At 34.8% G+C, this 15,086-nt stretch overlaps 1 protein-coding gene across 2 annotated transcripts; it reads right to left on the minus strand.

Moving 5' to 3' along the window:
- Positions 1 to 670: 670 nt before the first annotated feature.
- dcaf11 (ddb1 and cul4 associated factor 11) lies at positions 671 to 14,759 on the minus strand. 2 transcript variants are annotated; one of them, XM_073830939.1, is made up of 15 exons: positions 14,560 to 14,759; positions 13,029 to 13,267; positions 12,758 to 12,885; positions 12,530 to 12,648; positions 11,805 to 11,869; positions 10,070 to 10,170; positions 9,353 to 9,499; positions 9,207 to 9,261; positions 8,412 to 8,480; positions 7,140 to 7,197; positions 5,788 to 5,973; positions 4,309 to 4,462; positions 4,036 to 4,188; positions 3,835 to 3,941; positions 671 to 1,611 (listed from the first exon to the last, which is right to left on the minus strand). In XM_073830939.1, exons 2-15 carry the CDS (start codon positions 13,202 to 13,204, stop codon positions 1,504 to 1,506), a joined length of 1,626 nt encoding a protein of 541 aa, XP_073687040.1. In that variant the 5' UTR covers positions 13,205 to 13,267; positions 14,560 to 14,759; the 3' UTR covers positions 671 to 1,503. The 2 variants fall into 2 exon arrangements, with proteins under 2 accessions (XP_073687040.1, XP_073687039.1); XM_073830938.1 differs by having other exon boundaries at positions 675 to 1,611; positions 13,029 to 13,215.
- Between the last annotated feature and the right edge of the window lie 327 nt (positions 14,760 to 15,086).

A 15,086-nucleotide genomic window follows, 5' to 3' on the forward strand; every position in this document is an offset into this window, starting at 1 on the left:
CAGATTATTAACAGCTGGTCTGTGTGGTAATATAGTACATCGGCCAGGACATCCAATCATTCATCGTCCTCAAATATGGCTTTTCATCTGAATTTTGCAAGTAGTGACAACTTTACATGGCCGCTTAATCTAATGTTAACCTAGAAAAATGTGCGCTATTCAAGTGTCTGTGCGGAGTGTGGAAACTAAATAGTAGAGCCCTCACTGCATGACAGATGGAGGCGCCGATGCGGTCACTTGCTCTTAAAATACTTTTTGCTCAGAGATAAGAGTAATACATCTCTTGAATCTCTAAAAACTGCACACACTATTTGTGTGCACTCAAAATAACAACGAAACGCTGCACTTGTGTAAAACAATTAATGCAAACAGGATGCATTTTCTGCTGCCTAACCAAAACTCTGTGTATACTTGCCTTGCAGACATGTAAAAAATATATCTATAGAGAGCTAAATATCTACTTTCAAATGAAATGTATTCCATATGAGTCAGTGTCACGACTTCATCTTTTAAGACAAAAACAACGAAAGCACTAGTTTATCAATAAATCATAAAATGTTATTGCACACGTCAATGTGAGTACCTAAATTCTGACATTGCGCTAAATTAAAAAAAAAATTTCTAAATGCATATAGCACATAAAAATTACCTTGCAAAGCAAACTAGCTGAAATATTTGAAATACGATTTATAGTCCAAACAAAGAAAGTTGTGTGCATAAATTTAATTATTCTTGTAAAACAATTTTGTGAGTGTACCAATGAGTTCTAAATGCACTTAAATCATACACAAATCAAACCTTTGTGTCAACAAAACATATTTGCACACACACTCTGACACTCTCTCTCACACACACACACACACACACACACACTCCCGTACCCGTAAACCCACAACTGCCTCCACACACACTTTTAACACACATTCAGAGTTTCACAAAGAAAATTATTATTTTTTACATTGAACTACAAAATCAAATCCTGAACATTAATAGCAATAAAATATCTTACAATATTTAGAATTATTCCCAGAAATCTTTGCACGTTTAGAAACATGTCCATTATGTGTAAAATATTTTGCTATATTTCATTATGCAAGTATTGCTTTTGTAGGGAAAGCAACACACGTTACCATACAGTAATTTTTCAAGCAAAGCAGTTGTGTCGTGCCTGTCTGAAATCATGCGTTCTTGTACCTAAGCTTAAACCTGCGCTTAAATCTCTGAGCTCAAAGAGAGGCATAAAAGAGAAATCACAGCACGCCCCCGGTGTCCATTAACTAAATGTCAAGGATGCTTTTAGCTTAAACATATTTGTACCATCATTTTGTGCCATTAATGTGAAATCAAACAAACACCTGAAGACCCTGCCTAACACTACATTAATATGATTTCACAGAATTCTCTGCACAAAATTTGTTCTCTTTTCTGATTTTTTTTCTTGTTTTTCTGCATTTATCCTTCATCCCATTCCTGCCATGATGGCACCATCTACCTCTGACGTCATCAATAGCGTTTAGTTTTCATCTCCACCGTATCCACGTTCATCCTCTCTCGGTCTTTGTCCAGAAGGTGATTCTGTCTATGTTCCCACAGACGGATAGCACCATCCCACTGAGCAAACGTGACGAGAAAAAAAGACAGCCAATGAGTTAGTCTGGTCTTATAAAGGTAAAGTGTTAAATTTATGTTTTTTTTATTTCTTAGTCTTAGTCCTGTGTCAAATGTCCTTTTTGGTTTTTAGCATATTTAGTCAACCTACACTGTTGACTCAAGATGCCCATGTCCACCACTGAATAAAAATAAAAAAAGCTAATTACAGCTTTTTATCTCACAATTTTTCACTTTTTTTTTCAAGTTTACATCTCGCAATTGACTTTTTTTCTCAGAATTATGATATGAACTCGCAATTGTGAGTTATAAAGTCAGAATTGCAAAATAAAAACTCACAATTCTGACTTTTTTTCTCAGAATTGCGTGATATAAACTGGCAATTGTGAGTTAAGTCAGACTGGCGAGACAAACTCAATTTTGAGAAATAAAGTCAGAATAACAAGATATAAATTCACAATTCTTGTTTTCTAACAATTGCGAATTTACATCTTGCAATTCTGACTTTTTTCTCAGAATTATGATATAAACTCGCAATTCTGAGAAAAGAAGTCGGAATTGCGTGATATAAACTCGCAATTGTGAGTTATTAAGTCAGAATTGCTAAATAAAAACTCATAATTCTGACTTTTTTCTCAGAATTGTGTGATTTAAACTGGCAATTGTGAGTTATTAAGTTAAAATTGCGAGACAAACTCACAATTTTGAGAAATTAAGTCAGAATTACGAGATGTAAATTCCCATTTCTTACTTGTTTTCTAACAATTGTGAATTTACATCTTGCAGTTCTGACTTTTTTCTCAGAATTATGAGATATAAACTTGCAATTCTGAGAAAAGTCAGAATTGCGTGATATAAACTCACAATTGTGAGTTATAAAGTCAGAATTGCTAAATAAAAACTCACAATTCTGACTTTTTTCTCAGAATTGCGTGATATAAACTGGCAATTGTGAGTTATTAAGTCAAAATTGCGAGACAAACAATTTTGAGAAATATAGTCAGAATTATGAGATATAAAATTCACAATTCCGAGTTTTTATCTTGCAATTCAGATTTTTTTCTGAGAATTGCGTGATATAAACATGCAATTGTGATTTATAAAGTCAGCATTACGAGACATAAACCCCAATTTTTCTCAAAAATAAAGTCAGAATTGCGAGATGTAAACTCACAACTCTTTTTTTCCTAGTTTTTTGTTTATTCAAATTTTAGTTGACTAAAAGGTTGGGAATTTTAGTCTAGTTTTAGTCAATCAAGTCTTATATTTCAGCTATGCCGCATAACTTTCTTAAACCAGAGAGAGCACATGTTCATGGCAGCCAAGTTTTAGTAAAACAGACGGGAAATTATTAGTGGCTTTTGACATCTGGCTACCGCAAGCAATAAAACTGCTGGAGGTTTTTCTACTATACTATACTAATATAATATACCATTTTTTGCCTACACTTTTTTCAGAATTGCATGATACAAAATTCGCAGTTCTAACTTTTTTTCTTGGAACTGTCAAATATAAACTCGCAATTGCGTGCTATAAAGTCAGAATTATGAGATATAAACTTGCAATTGCGACTTATAAAGTCAGAATTACGAGATATAGTCACAATTCTGACTTTTTTCTCAGAATTGCATAATATAAACTAGAAACTGTGAGATAAATAGTTTTTATTTATCTTTTTTTTTTTTTTCAGTGGTGAAAACAGGCTTCCAAAGTTGTTTGTTTATTAAAATTTTAGTTGGGATATAATGATAAATGTTTTTTTGAGCAGCAAACCAGAATATTAGAAGGATTTCTGAAGGATCGTGAGACTGGAGTAATGATGCTAAAAATTCAGCTTCGAAATCACAAGAAATAAAATACATTTTAAAATATATTCAAATAGAAAACAGTTATTTTAAATAGTAAAAATATTTCAACATTTTACTGTTTTTTCTGTACTTTGGATCAAACAAATACAGGCTTGGTGAGCAGAAAAAGAGACTTATTAAAAAAAATAAATAAATAAAATAAAATCTTACTGTTTAAAAATTTTGGACTGGTAGTGTATTTAAGTCCCGTCTTTTTTTGTCAACTATATCACCAATTGATACATTAACAGTGTTTAATGATGTCATGTCTTGTCTTTGTCTCTTCTTAGTCATAAATAAAATGGTTGTCAACAAATATTTTTCATCATAGTTTTCATTAACAAAATAAACACTAGTATTAAAGACAGGTTTTACTTACAGAGCTGCTGACCATGTTGTTGCGATACGGGTGCCAGCTGACGTCCCTCACACATGCGTCATGATTGGACAATTTGGACACAATGCGTCCCGTCAACACATCATAAACTGCAAAGATAGGAGGAAGTAAAACAATGCAGATTTGCATAATAACAAAAAGCCTCTTTCGAAGACATTTATTATGCAATTATTATCTACTCACTGACGATTTTGCCTGTTGAACAGCCTGTGTAAATGTATTTCTGTCCAGTGGTGAATTCAGGGGAAAAGCGGCAGCGGACGAGCGTGTGCAGAACCCCGTGACCCCTGTAGGTCATCACAGAGGTGTCACCAGTCAGCTTATGCCTCTTTAGTGCTGCAGGCCAACAAAACATCAAGTCAAAACAGGCGCTTTGTGTTCGTATGTAAAATTAAGGTTAAAACAAACCAGCAGGTCTAGCAGGTCTATTATAGTCACTCAAACATGCTAACGCACCTCTCTGGGGAACCTGCTGCCAGCGGTAGTCCCAGTTCTGTTGTGTGACAGCGAGCCGTGAGGCCGCGAGTCCCTCTTTGGGTGAAAACTTCCTCACGTCCCACAGCTTGATGGTCTGATCTTTGGAGTTGCTGATCAAGTACCGAGCATCACCCTTTAGGATAACATACATACATTTGAACTTGCAACTTTTATGATAACAGTCCTAGACGACCTTCACCTTGTTTGCTGTGACATACAATTCATGACCAAAAGTATGTGAACACCCACAATTTTTACCACAAATAAATGCTGTTCTTTTGAACTTTCTATTCAGCAAAGAATTCTGGAAAAAAATTTTTCAGCATTGATAATAATAAGTAATGTTTCTTAAAGGATTAGTTCACTTCCAGATCAAAAATTCACAGATATTGTACTCTTGTCATGTCTCATGTCTTTCTTTTTTCAGTCATAAAGAAATTGTTTTTTGAGGAAAGCATTTCAGGATTTCTCTCCATATAATGGATATGTATGGTGCCCCAAGTTTGGACTTCCAAAATGTGCAGCCTCCGAGAGCTCTAAATGATCCAAGCTGAGAAACAAGGTTCTTATTCAGCAAAACGATTGGTTATTTTCTAAACAAATTGACAATTTATATACTCTTTATCCTAAGGATTCTGAGAAAAAAGGCAGAATTGTGACTTTATATCTCCCAATTCTGACTGTTTAAATACTCGATTTTATATCTCATAATTCTGAATTTTATAACACACAATTGAGAGTTAATATCTCCCAATTCTGTGAAAAAAAAGAAGTTAGAACTGTGAGTTGTATCATGCAATTCTGAGAAAAAAGATCAGAATAGTGAGATAAATCCCAGCCGAGAAAGAAGGGTCTTATTCACCAAAACGATTGGTTATTTTCTAAACAAATTGACAATTTATATACTATTTAATCTCAAATGCTCGTCTTGTCCCGTCTCTGCGATGCGCATGCGTAGACCCTTCTTTCTTGACTGGGATCATTTAGAGCCCTTTGAAGCTGCATTTAAACTGCATTTTGGAAGTTCAAACTTGGGGACACCAAACATATTCTTTATATGGAGAGAAATCCTGAAATGTTTTCCTCAAAAAACAATTTCTTTACGACTGAAGAAAGAAAGACATGAACATCTTGGATGACAAGGGGGTGAGTACATTATCTGTTATTTATGTTCTGAAAGTGAACTAATCCTTTAAGCACCTAATCAGCATATTAAAATGATTTCTGAAGGATCATGTGACACTGAAGATTAAAATAATGGCTGCTAAAAATTCAGCTTTGGATTACATTTGAATATATTTTAAAATAGAAAACACTAACATTTCAGATTATTACAGTTTTTACTGAATTTCTAATCAAATAAATGCAGCCTTGGTGAGCTGTGCAGTGTGTTGTAACTGTATTTTGCCTTCAACAATGATACCATCAAATATGACTGTACAGACTGTGCTGTTTTACCTTGCTGTGTATGAAAGTGATTCCATCCCTGTGTCCGGCTAGATGTCCCACAGGCTGTGGTCTGTCTTCTCTGAGTGTACGCCTGTCCCATACTTTACACAGAGCATCATCACTGCCTGAGAACAGCAGCTGTGATGAACTGTCTGCAAACGCTACGGCATTCACATCATCCTCATGAGCGTCGATCTGAAAGGTGGTGAGATAAAGAAAGAAAAACACATGAGTCATGCTACAGAGGGCAATGTCTGGATAATGTTATCATTAAACCTAGCTTACATAGAAATGATCACTTTAAATTCAGAACGATAGACCTTTGATGCACTGAGACCGGGGAGCTGTAAAGATTACGCAAGGCTTAGAGTCACAGGACGGCTGAGATGTATGACAGTTCGACAGTAGAGTTAACTGATATTGATTCGATAAAAGGTAAAAAGCACCATTAAAGGATCTGTTCTCTTTCAGAATTAAAATTTCCTGACAATTTACTCATCCCCATGTCATCCAAGATGTTCATGTCTTTCTTTCTTCAGTTTCTCCATATTGTCGACTTCTATGGGGACCAATGAGTTGAACGTCAAAATTGCAGTTTCAATGCAGCTTCACAGGGCTCTATAGATCTTATCTAGTCTTATCTAGCAAAACGACTAGTTAAAATTAATTTACTTTTTAATCACAAATGCTCTTGCACTAGTGGGTAGCTCTTCGTCTGTGTACTCCAGTTCAAAAAGGATAAAAAACTCCATCTCATCTCCTCATCTCCTTTTTTTGTAAAGTGTGTTTGACTTTCTTTGCACATTAGCTTTGTAAAGACTGGGTCAGTACCTCTGCCTACATCACTGCATGTGTGATTACATAATGCGTGAGGTCAAGCTAGTGCAAGATAATCATTTGTGGTTAAAAAGTATATACATTTTAAAAGAAAATGGCAGATTGTTTCGCCCTTATTCCTCAGCTGGGATTGTGTAGAGCCCTCTGAAGTGGTATTGAAACTGCAATTTGGACCTTCAAGCCATTGGTCCCCACTGAAGTCCACTATATGGAGAAAAATCCTAGTCTTAATTTCTGAAGAAAGAAACACATGAACATTTTGGATGACATGGTGGTGAGTAAATTATCAGGATTTTTTTTATTCTGGAAGTAACTAATTCTTTAATTCAACATCTTCTACAAATGTTTTTAAGTGTACTGTATTTAGAAGTGCAGCAGATGAAAATGGGTTTGTGATGATGGGGTTTTTGTGACTTTTTCTCTTCCACTATCCTCTAAATTCCTTTCGTTTCTAGGAATGTTGACCCTGGATTAGAAGTGCAAATTTACACCCTTCTATTATTTAACTAATGTGTGAATCATACCTTTAGAGTTCTCTTGTTTTGTTCACGATCAAACACGTACAGGCAGCCATCATTTGCACTATTTGATAGAGACAAAAAGCATCTCAGTAAGAATAAAGTAACATTTTGGTTTTCTGTGTATGTATTGTAGGGGTTATCGTGCTTTAAAATAAAATAAAATCTTCCAATAGTTAATTATAAGAGAGTGTCTACGTATTTCTGGCATGTAGTTTACATACTGTATGTTAAAAAGTATATATTTTCATGGAGGACTAGGAGTACCACTTAAAAATAAAATAATAAAAATTACTTTTTAAATAATGTTACATTACAAATAATGGTATATTGTTAATAATAGTCATACTAAATGCTATTAAATGCTGCATTTAAATTAATGCATTATTTTGTTACATGCAACTTTTAAACATGAATTAAATAAATCTCTTGATAAATGTCTATATACACTACTAGTCAAAAGTTTTTGAACAGTAAGATTTGTAATGTCACTTCTGCTCACCAAGCCTGCATTTATTTGATCCAAAGTACAGCAAAAACACTACAATTTATAAAATATATATATATTTGTAATATTTTATAATAACTGTTTTCTATTTTAAAATGTAATTTATTTCTGTGATTTCAAAGCTGAATTTTAAGCATCATAACTCCAGTCACATGATCTTTCAGAAATCATTGTAATATTCTGATTTGCTGCTCAAAACATTGATTATTATTATTATTATGTTGAAAACATATATATAAGACATAAGTAGTATAATTTTCTTAAGGTTTCTTTGATGAATAGAAAGAAGAATAGACTTTATCTGAAATAGAAATCTAACATTATAAATGTCTTTATCATCACTTTTGACCGATTTAAAGCATTCTTGCCATTCTTCCTAAAAAAAAAGTATACTGACTCCAAGCTTTTAAATGGTAGTGTATAATGTTACAAAAGTTTTTTATTTCAAATATATGCTGATCTTTGTTTTTGTTTTTTTTGCTATACTTTGAATCAAATAAATGCAGGCTTGGTGAGAAAATGCTTCTTAAAAAAACAATAAAAATCTTTAGTAGTGTATACAATAAATCCAAATCGAAAAGCAAATAATTAATTATTGTTTACATTGAACTACATTTTAAACATCAATAGATATACTGCTAATAAATAAAATTTAATAAAAAAAAAATAAAAAAAAAACACTAAAATAGTGGAAATCAGAAAAGCAAAACAAAAAAGTATCCAGATCATATTTTGGGGTTAGTTTTCTTAGATCATATTATGTTACTAACCCGCCTAAAATTTCTTTTCCGTCTGTCGATGCTGCCAGTGAGAAAACACAGAATCTCCTTTCATCAGGACTGAAAGAAAAAAGACATCTGTCAGCATCACCAACACTAAACAACAACAACAGTCATTTCTATGGTGATTACATTCAATACACCCTACAGGCTATACTGAAACATAAATTAAATATAAATCTTTAAAAATCTAAACTCATTTCCATTCACACAGCTCTACTGTCCTTGGGGATGAACAGAGCAAGACCAAACCTAGTTCTAAACAGCATAATATTACAGTTTATTATCACAGAATGGTCACTAAATGTTATGCAATGGAGGAAAGACATTAACATGGAGATGTGAACTTAATGAGAGAGGCAGAAAGACATGCAAAGTCAACTACTGGCATTATTAGTATATCTGAAGGCGCTATGTTACTTTGTTTACAATTTTAATAAAGGATGGTTACTGTTCTTACATATTATTTTGCATATTTATTTATATACTAAGTTTTTACAACAGTAATGAGTGTCAAAAGGTTAAAAACAGAAGAAGAAGTGAACTCAATTAAGAATTGTATCTAAAAATAAACAAAACCAACCACAATTGGTCATTACTTTAAACACTTCCTTCAGATTTCACTTTGCCAGTGTGTTGAGTTTCGGTTAGCTCACAGTCACATGATGGCTGTGGTGATGAACGGTTATGGAAATCTGTTAAACTGTCTGTTATCCACATGAAGAGGAAGCATACAGGTGATTACCTGAGTTTCAATGCTAAAATGTACTATGAGGAAACACTAACTTGAGGTCCAGAGCGGTGTGTGTTTCATTGTCCCCATCTACACTGCACACATGGACTAAAGAGAGGGAGCACAGACAAATATGCATTACTGGAATCAATAACAGTAGTGCCAACGAAGCAGTTTAAGTGATCTGGCTGTGTCTTACTGTAGTCAGACCAACTGGAGTACAGCACGCAACGTGCATCAGGGGTGAAACACACATCCAGAATACTCCAGCCCACATCTCTGGCCTTTACTGTCTTCTTTAGAGTAAAACGGCCCCTGCTAGTGTCATATAGCCTGATATTCTGATCTATAAAAGCAAAGACAGGAGGAAGAAAGTATAAGATGATGTTTGCGCTACACAGTTAAAATGTTTGATGTTAGTAAGATTTTTGTGAGTTTTTGTTAAATATCTTGCATAGGATTTTTTTTTTGATCACAATACAGTAATATTGTGAAATATAATTACTATTTAAATGTAATTTATTTTTGTGATGGCAAAGCTACATTTTCAGCATAATTACTCTCCAGCCTTCTGTGTCACACGATCCTTCGAAAATCATTTTAATATGCTGATTTGCTTCTGAAGAAATGTTTCAAAAGAAAACTTTTGGTAACTTAATTATTTGTTGAGTACAATGTTCACATGCATTTTTGCATTTCTTACTACAAAAACACCTTACTACCTCAAAGGTTTCAACAGTAGTCTATGTACTTAAATTAAAGCCAAAAAAGATTGACACAATTACACTACAGGACTTTTGCAGAGCTTTGTTATGCATTTGAACATGTCTGAGGCATGACTGGCATTTGGAAACCACTAAAAATAGAACTAATGACTAATGAATACTAATGACAAAATCTTTAATTACAGTCTCACCTTGGCATGCAGACAGGAACATGTTTCCCTCATCGCTGTAGACTCCACAAAAGACTTTCTGTTGGTATGTGTCTTTGTATACCACATGGTTGGGCAGGAAACTATGAGGGAATGTATGTGAATTATTAAACATATGCAAAGACTGATTAGTTTTACAAAGAAAATTTTAAATGCACTGACATACAGTGCCTTGCGAAAGTATTCATACCCCTTCTTTTTTTATGTTGATGCCTTATGTTAAACTGCTTTAAATTACTTTTTTTCCCACATCAGTCTACACTCCATACGCTATAATGGCAAATAAAAAAAAAAACAGGTTTTTAACATTTTTGCAAATTTATTACAAATTTAAAACCTAAATGATTCCTTTGCATAAGTATCCATACCCTTATCTGGGACAGGAGCATTCATATTGCTTGTAGATGTTACTACACTTTGAGTGAAGTTAACCTGTGGTAAATTCAATTAAATGTGCATAATTTAGAAAGGCACACACATCATAACAAAAGATCTAACATCTAAAATGCATATCAGAGCAAAAACCAAGCACTGAGCTATAAAAAAAAACTGCCTGTAGAGCTCAGAGACAGGGCTGCATCTAGCCACACATCTAGGAAAGAGTTCAGAGATAATTCTGCTGCACTGAAGGTTTACAGAAGCATGTAGTCTTCATACCCTTAATGGAAGAAGTTTGAAACAACAACGACTTTTCCTAGAGCTGGCCTGATGCAGAAGGCTAGAGTAGCTAGTGTGGTGACCAAGAACCTGATGGTCACTCTAGTTGAGCTCCATGATCATATATGCACATGGGAGAAACTTACAGAAGGATAAACATCACTGCAACACTTCACCAATCTGGGCTTTATGGTGGTGTGACGAGACTCAATCCTCTCCTCAGTGAAACCAGTGAAAACACACTTTGCAACTGCAAAGAAACACCCAAAGGATCCTCTGACTGTGAGAAACAAGATTCTGTGTTCTGACAAAACTCAATTCCAGGCACTGCTCATCATCTGCAAAATACCATCCCAAAAGTAAAGTGTGCTGGTAGCAGCCTCATGCTGTGGGGCTGTTTTTCAGTGGCAGGGACTGAGGGACTCAGAGGGAGAGTAGAAGAAAAGCTCAATGCACCAAAATATTGAGAAAACCCATTCCAGAGCATTCAGAACCATAGGCAGAAGGTTCACCTTCCAACAGGACAATGAACTTAAGCACACTTGGCTTATAGACAACTCTGTGAATGTCCTCGAGTGGTTTGAACCCAATCAAACATTTTTGGAGAAACCTGAAAATGTCTGCCAGACCCCATCCAAGCTGACAGATCTTAAGAGGTGAGGCAAACAAAATGTCAGATAATTGCCAAATGTTGTGCAAATCTTGTATCATCCCCAAAAAGACTTAAGGCTGTAAAGGTGTTTCAACTATATACTGAGTTAAGGGTATGAATACTTTTGCAATGCACTTATTTCAGTTTTTTTTTTCTTTAAATAAATGTATGTTAAGTTGTGACATTTTTTTTGCTTTGTCATTATAGTGCATGGAGTGTAGACTGATGTGGAAAAAAAAGTAATTTAAAACAGTTTAACATAAGGCAGCAACATCACACATGAAAAAATTCAGGGGTATGAACTCTTTCGCAAGGCACTGTATGTGCCTCTGTATCTGTGAGTATCCAGCATTTACGTTTCAGACACACATTATTATTATGGTAGCATAGCATTTATGTTGCACTTACTGTGAACGGATTCGGCTGCACTCTCCATGAGAGAAACTTGACCCACGACACCGCCCCTGTTCCCGCTTCAGAAAAAAATACACAGTTAAGACTATAAAAAGTTGCACATTTCTGAACTCTGTTTGGCTGTATAAAGATTTCCCGATTTCTTAAAGTGATAATTTATCCAAAAATGAAAATTCAGTCATTAATTACTCACACTCGTGTCATTACAAATCTGTAAATTAAGATAGAACATCCACCTTTTTTAGTTCATTATCTGTATGTTCTGGTTGAAATAAGTAAGACTGGGCAAAAAAGTCTTCCTGTGCTTGTAAATAACGCCTTATTTACAATCCAGTTTGTACAATCCTGCGTCAGTAGTGTCACACATATGCGTCGAGGTATTCCCGTGAACGCAAGGCAGAGACTGACACAGAATTGTTGAACAGTTGAAAATTATTCTTGCAGCTTCATGGGCTATTTTATTGATGTCCTTACTACCTTACTGGGCCTTGAACGTGTCAGTTGCATTGCTGTCTTTGCAGTGTCAGAAAGCTCTCGGATTTCATCAAAAATTTCTTAATTTGTGTTCTGAAGATGAACTAAGGTCTTACAGGTTTGGTATGTCATGAGGGTGACTAATTAATGACAGAATTTTCATTTCTGGGTGAACTATCCTTTTAACAGCAAATCTGAAGAGCTGCAAAGTAAAACGGCTGGATAAGCTGCTCATTCAGTCTTACCTCTGCCAGCATATGTGTGAAACTGTGTCTGCCCTTTAAGCTTGAGGAAGCAGTGGCCAGCAGGATCTGAGTGCAGATCTCACTGCGGTCAACTTCCTGTGTGTCTGGTTGGGCATCCACTGAGCGAGAATAAATAAGCCACAGTAATTGTTTAATTCAATTGTATTGACGGCCACATTGCTCACTTTTATAGACTGAAAATGATGCCACACAGTCCATAATTCTCACCTGGAGGGTCATATCGATGTCCTAGCCGGCCATCCCAGGCCCCATCGCTGTCTTCATCTGAGTCTGAATATGACTGCACGAGCTGTAGGCCCGTCGCTCCACTTCCATGGACCAGGCGGACCTGGCCCCTACAGGAGAGAAAAAGTAAAGAACTCTTTTTAATACCCATATATTGACAAAAGAGGAAGTGGCAGAGTTCCAACACGTATAAAATGCAGCCCAGTCAAAGGGATTGTCAAATAAATGCTATAGAGGTTTTGCATATAATTACCTTCGCAGTAGGTACGCCAGAACTTGTGCTAAATCAACGTCTTCTTCAGATCCTGACTGCCTCTCGGCCTGTGTGCGACCCGTCTGATTGGAATTCTGATTAGGTTCTGGTTCTGACTGGTCTGGGTTGCTGCCAGAGCCCCGACCGGACATCCCAGAACTGGACTGAGAGCCCATAGACTGATTGTCTGCCAAGGCATTTATTCAGAAATTAGCAATACAGCAATCACATTTGTGACCCTGGAACACAAAACCAGTCTTAAGTAGCACAGGTATATTTGTAGCAATAGCCAAAAATACTCTGAGTCTGTATGGGTCAAAATTATTAATTTTCCAAAATACCAAAAATAATTAGGATATTAAGTAAAGATTATGTTCCATGAAGATATTTTGTAAAATTTCTACCATAAATATATAAAAACGTAATTTTCGATTATCAATATGCATTGATAAGAACTTCATTTGGACAACTTTAAGGATTTTCAAGTAGTTGTATCTTGGCCAAACATTTTCCTATTATAATAAACCATTTATCAACTGAAAGCTCATTAATTCACCTTCTTTATTTAGCAGAAATTGTCCATTATGACTGATTTTGCGATCCAGGGTCACATTTATGTCGTAAAAGGCAAGATATATTATAAAGAATGCTAACATTTCTTTAAAGATATTGAACAACATCTTTTAGTAATGGCAAAGCTGAATATTCAACAGCCATTACTCTAGTTTTCTGTCATCAGATCATTCAGAAATATGCTGATTTTTTTTTTTTTACATTTCTTCTTCTTTTTCATCTTATACTAATTTAATCATATTGATCTCAAATGTTTGAACTCTACTATTTATGTAAAAAACGTATTTAAAAAATTAAAATTAAAATTAACAAAGATTAAAACATTTTATTAAGGCTTTTTATGCATTTTAACATGTTTGAGAAATACTAAGAAGAAACATTATTATTATTATTATTATTATTATTATTATTTTAAAAAGCAAAATATACACAATTCTAGGGCTGTCTTAACAACATTTGACAGCATTTTAGTAATACTATACTTTTGTAAATATTATGATATATACGAAATAATAAGGAATATACTTGTCTGACCATAAATTTGTAATGGGCATGTCACAATGCATAAATATGTATTTTATGGCAAAATGAACACTGATGTAAGTTAGTGCATTTATTGTGCGGTATGTCAGTGATATTAACATCCCAATATTTGCTTGTCTTGAGAAATTATGACACTACACAGGTGATTTAAATTAACTTTGACATGCAGCTGACAAAAGACCGTGATGTAACTGACAGGCGAGCATGCTAAAATGACAGGCTAGAAATGATAAGCGCAAATGACATGGGAAGAGCACTTCGTATAATGGTTTCATATTTAGAAACTAAGAGTTTAAAAGCGCAAAATATATAAAATCCTATTTATTACGTTAAATATACATCCAAAACAGCCCTTTGTTTATAAGTTAGCGTTCAGGCTAGCACTGTAAGCGACCTACAAAAGAGAGACACCTACCAGTTAAATGGTAACAGCGCTTTGACAGCTCTTCTGCTCCGTTGGTTTCTTCCTGCAGGCCTCAGTAAAATAACCACAAACAGTGTTGTCAAAAATTAAACTTGTAAACATCTAAGTTCAGTATGCGAAACGCTTCTATTTCCCTGAGTTGGTTTAAGACTCTCCAGGTTCGTGACGCGCCATGTTGTTTACGGTCTCGAGACTCGCCTTCCTCTGGTCACGTGACACACAGACGCTCTCCCACAGAGCAAACACAAGTATGATACAATTTACAAACAGTTCATTTACGTAATTGAATATGTCACTGACAATGAAGCTGTCTATATTGAAAATATTTAACAGCCAAACACCCTTAAAACGCTATACTCTTAATAGGAAAATTAGACGATCTTTGAATAGTCATCTCCCAAAACATCCGATTTTTTTTTTTGTTATTGTTTTTTTAAACGATAAATTTTTATTAGGTGTTGGAAGGAAGTGACTCAAAAATATACCTAGCTACACTACATTAAAAGCTACATAAAAAG

Source organism: Garra rufa, chromosome 24 (genome assembly GCF_049309525.1).
Source record: "Garra rufa chromosome 24, GarRuf1.0, whole genome shotgun sequence".
Lineage (NCBI taxonomy): Eukaryota > Metazoa > Chordata > Actinopteri > Cypriniformes > Cyprinidae > Garra > Garra rufa.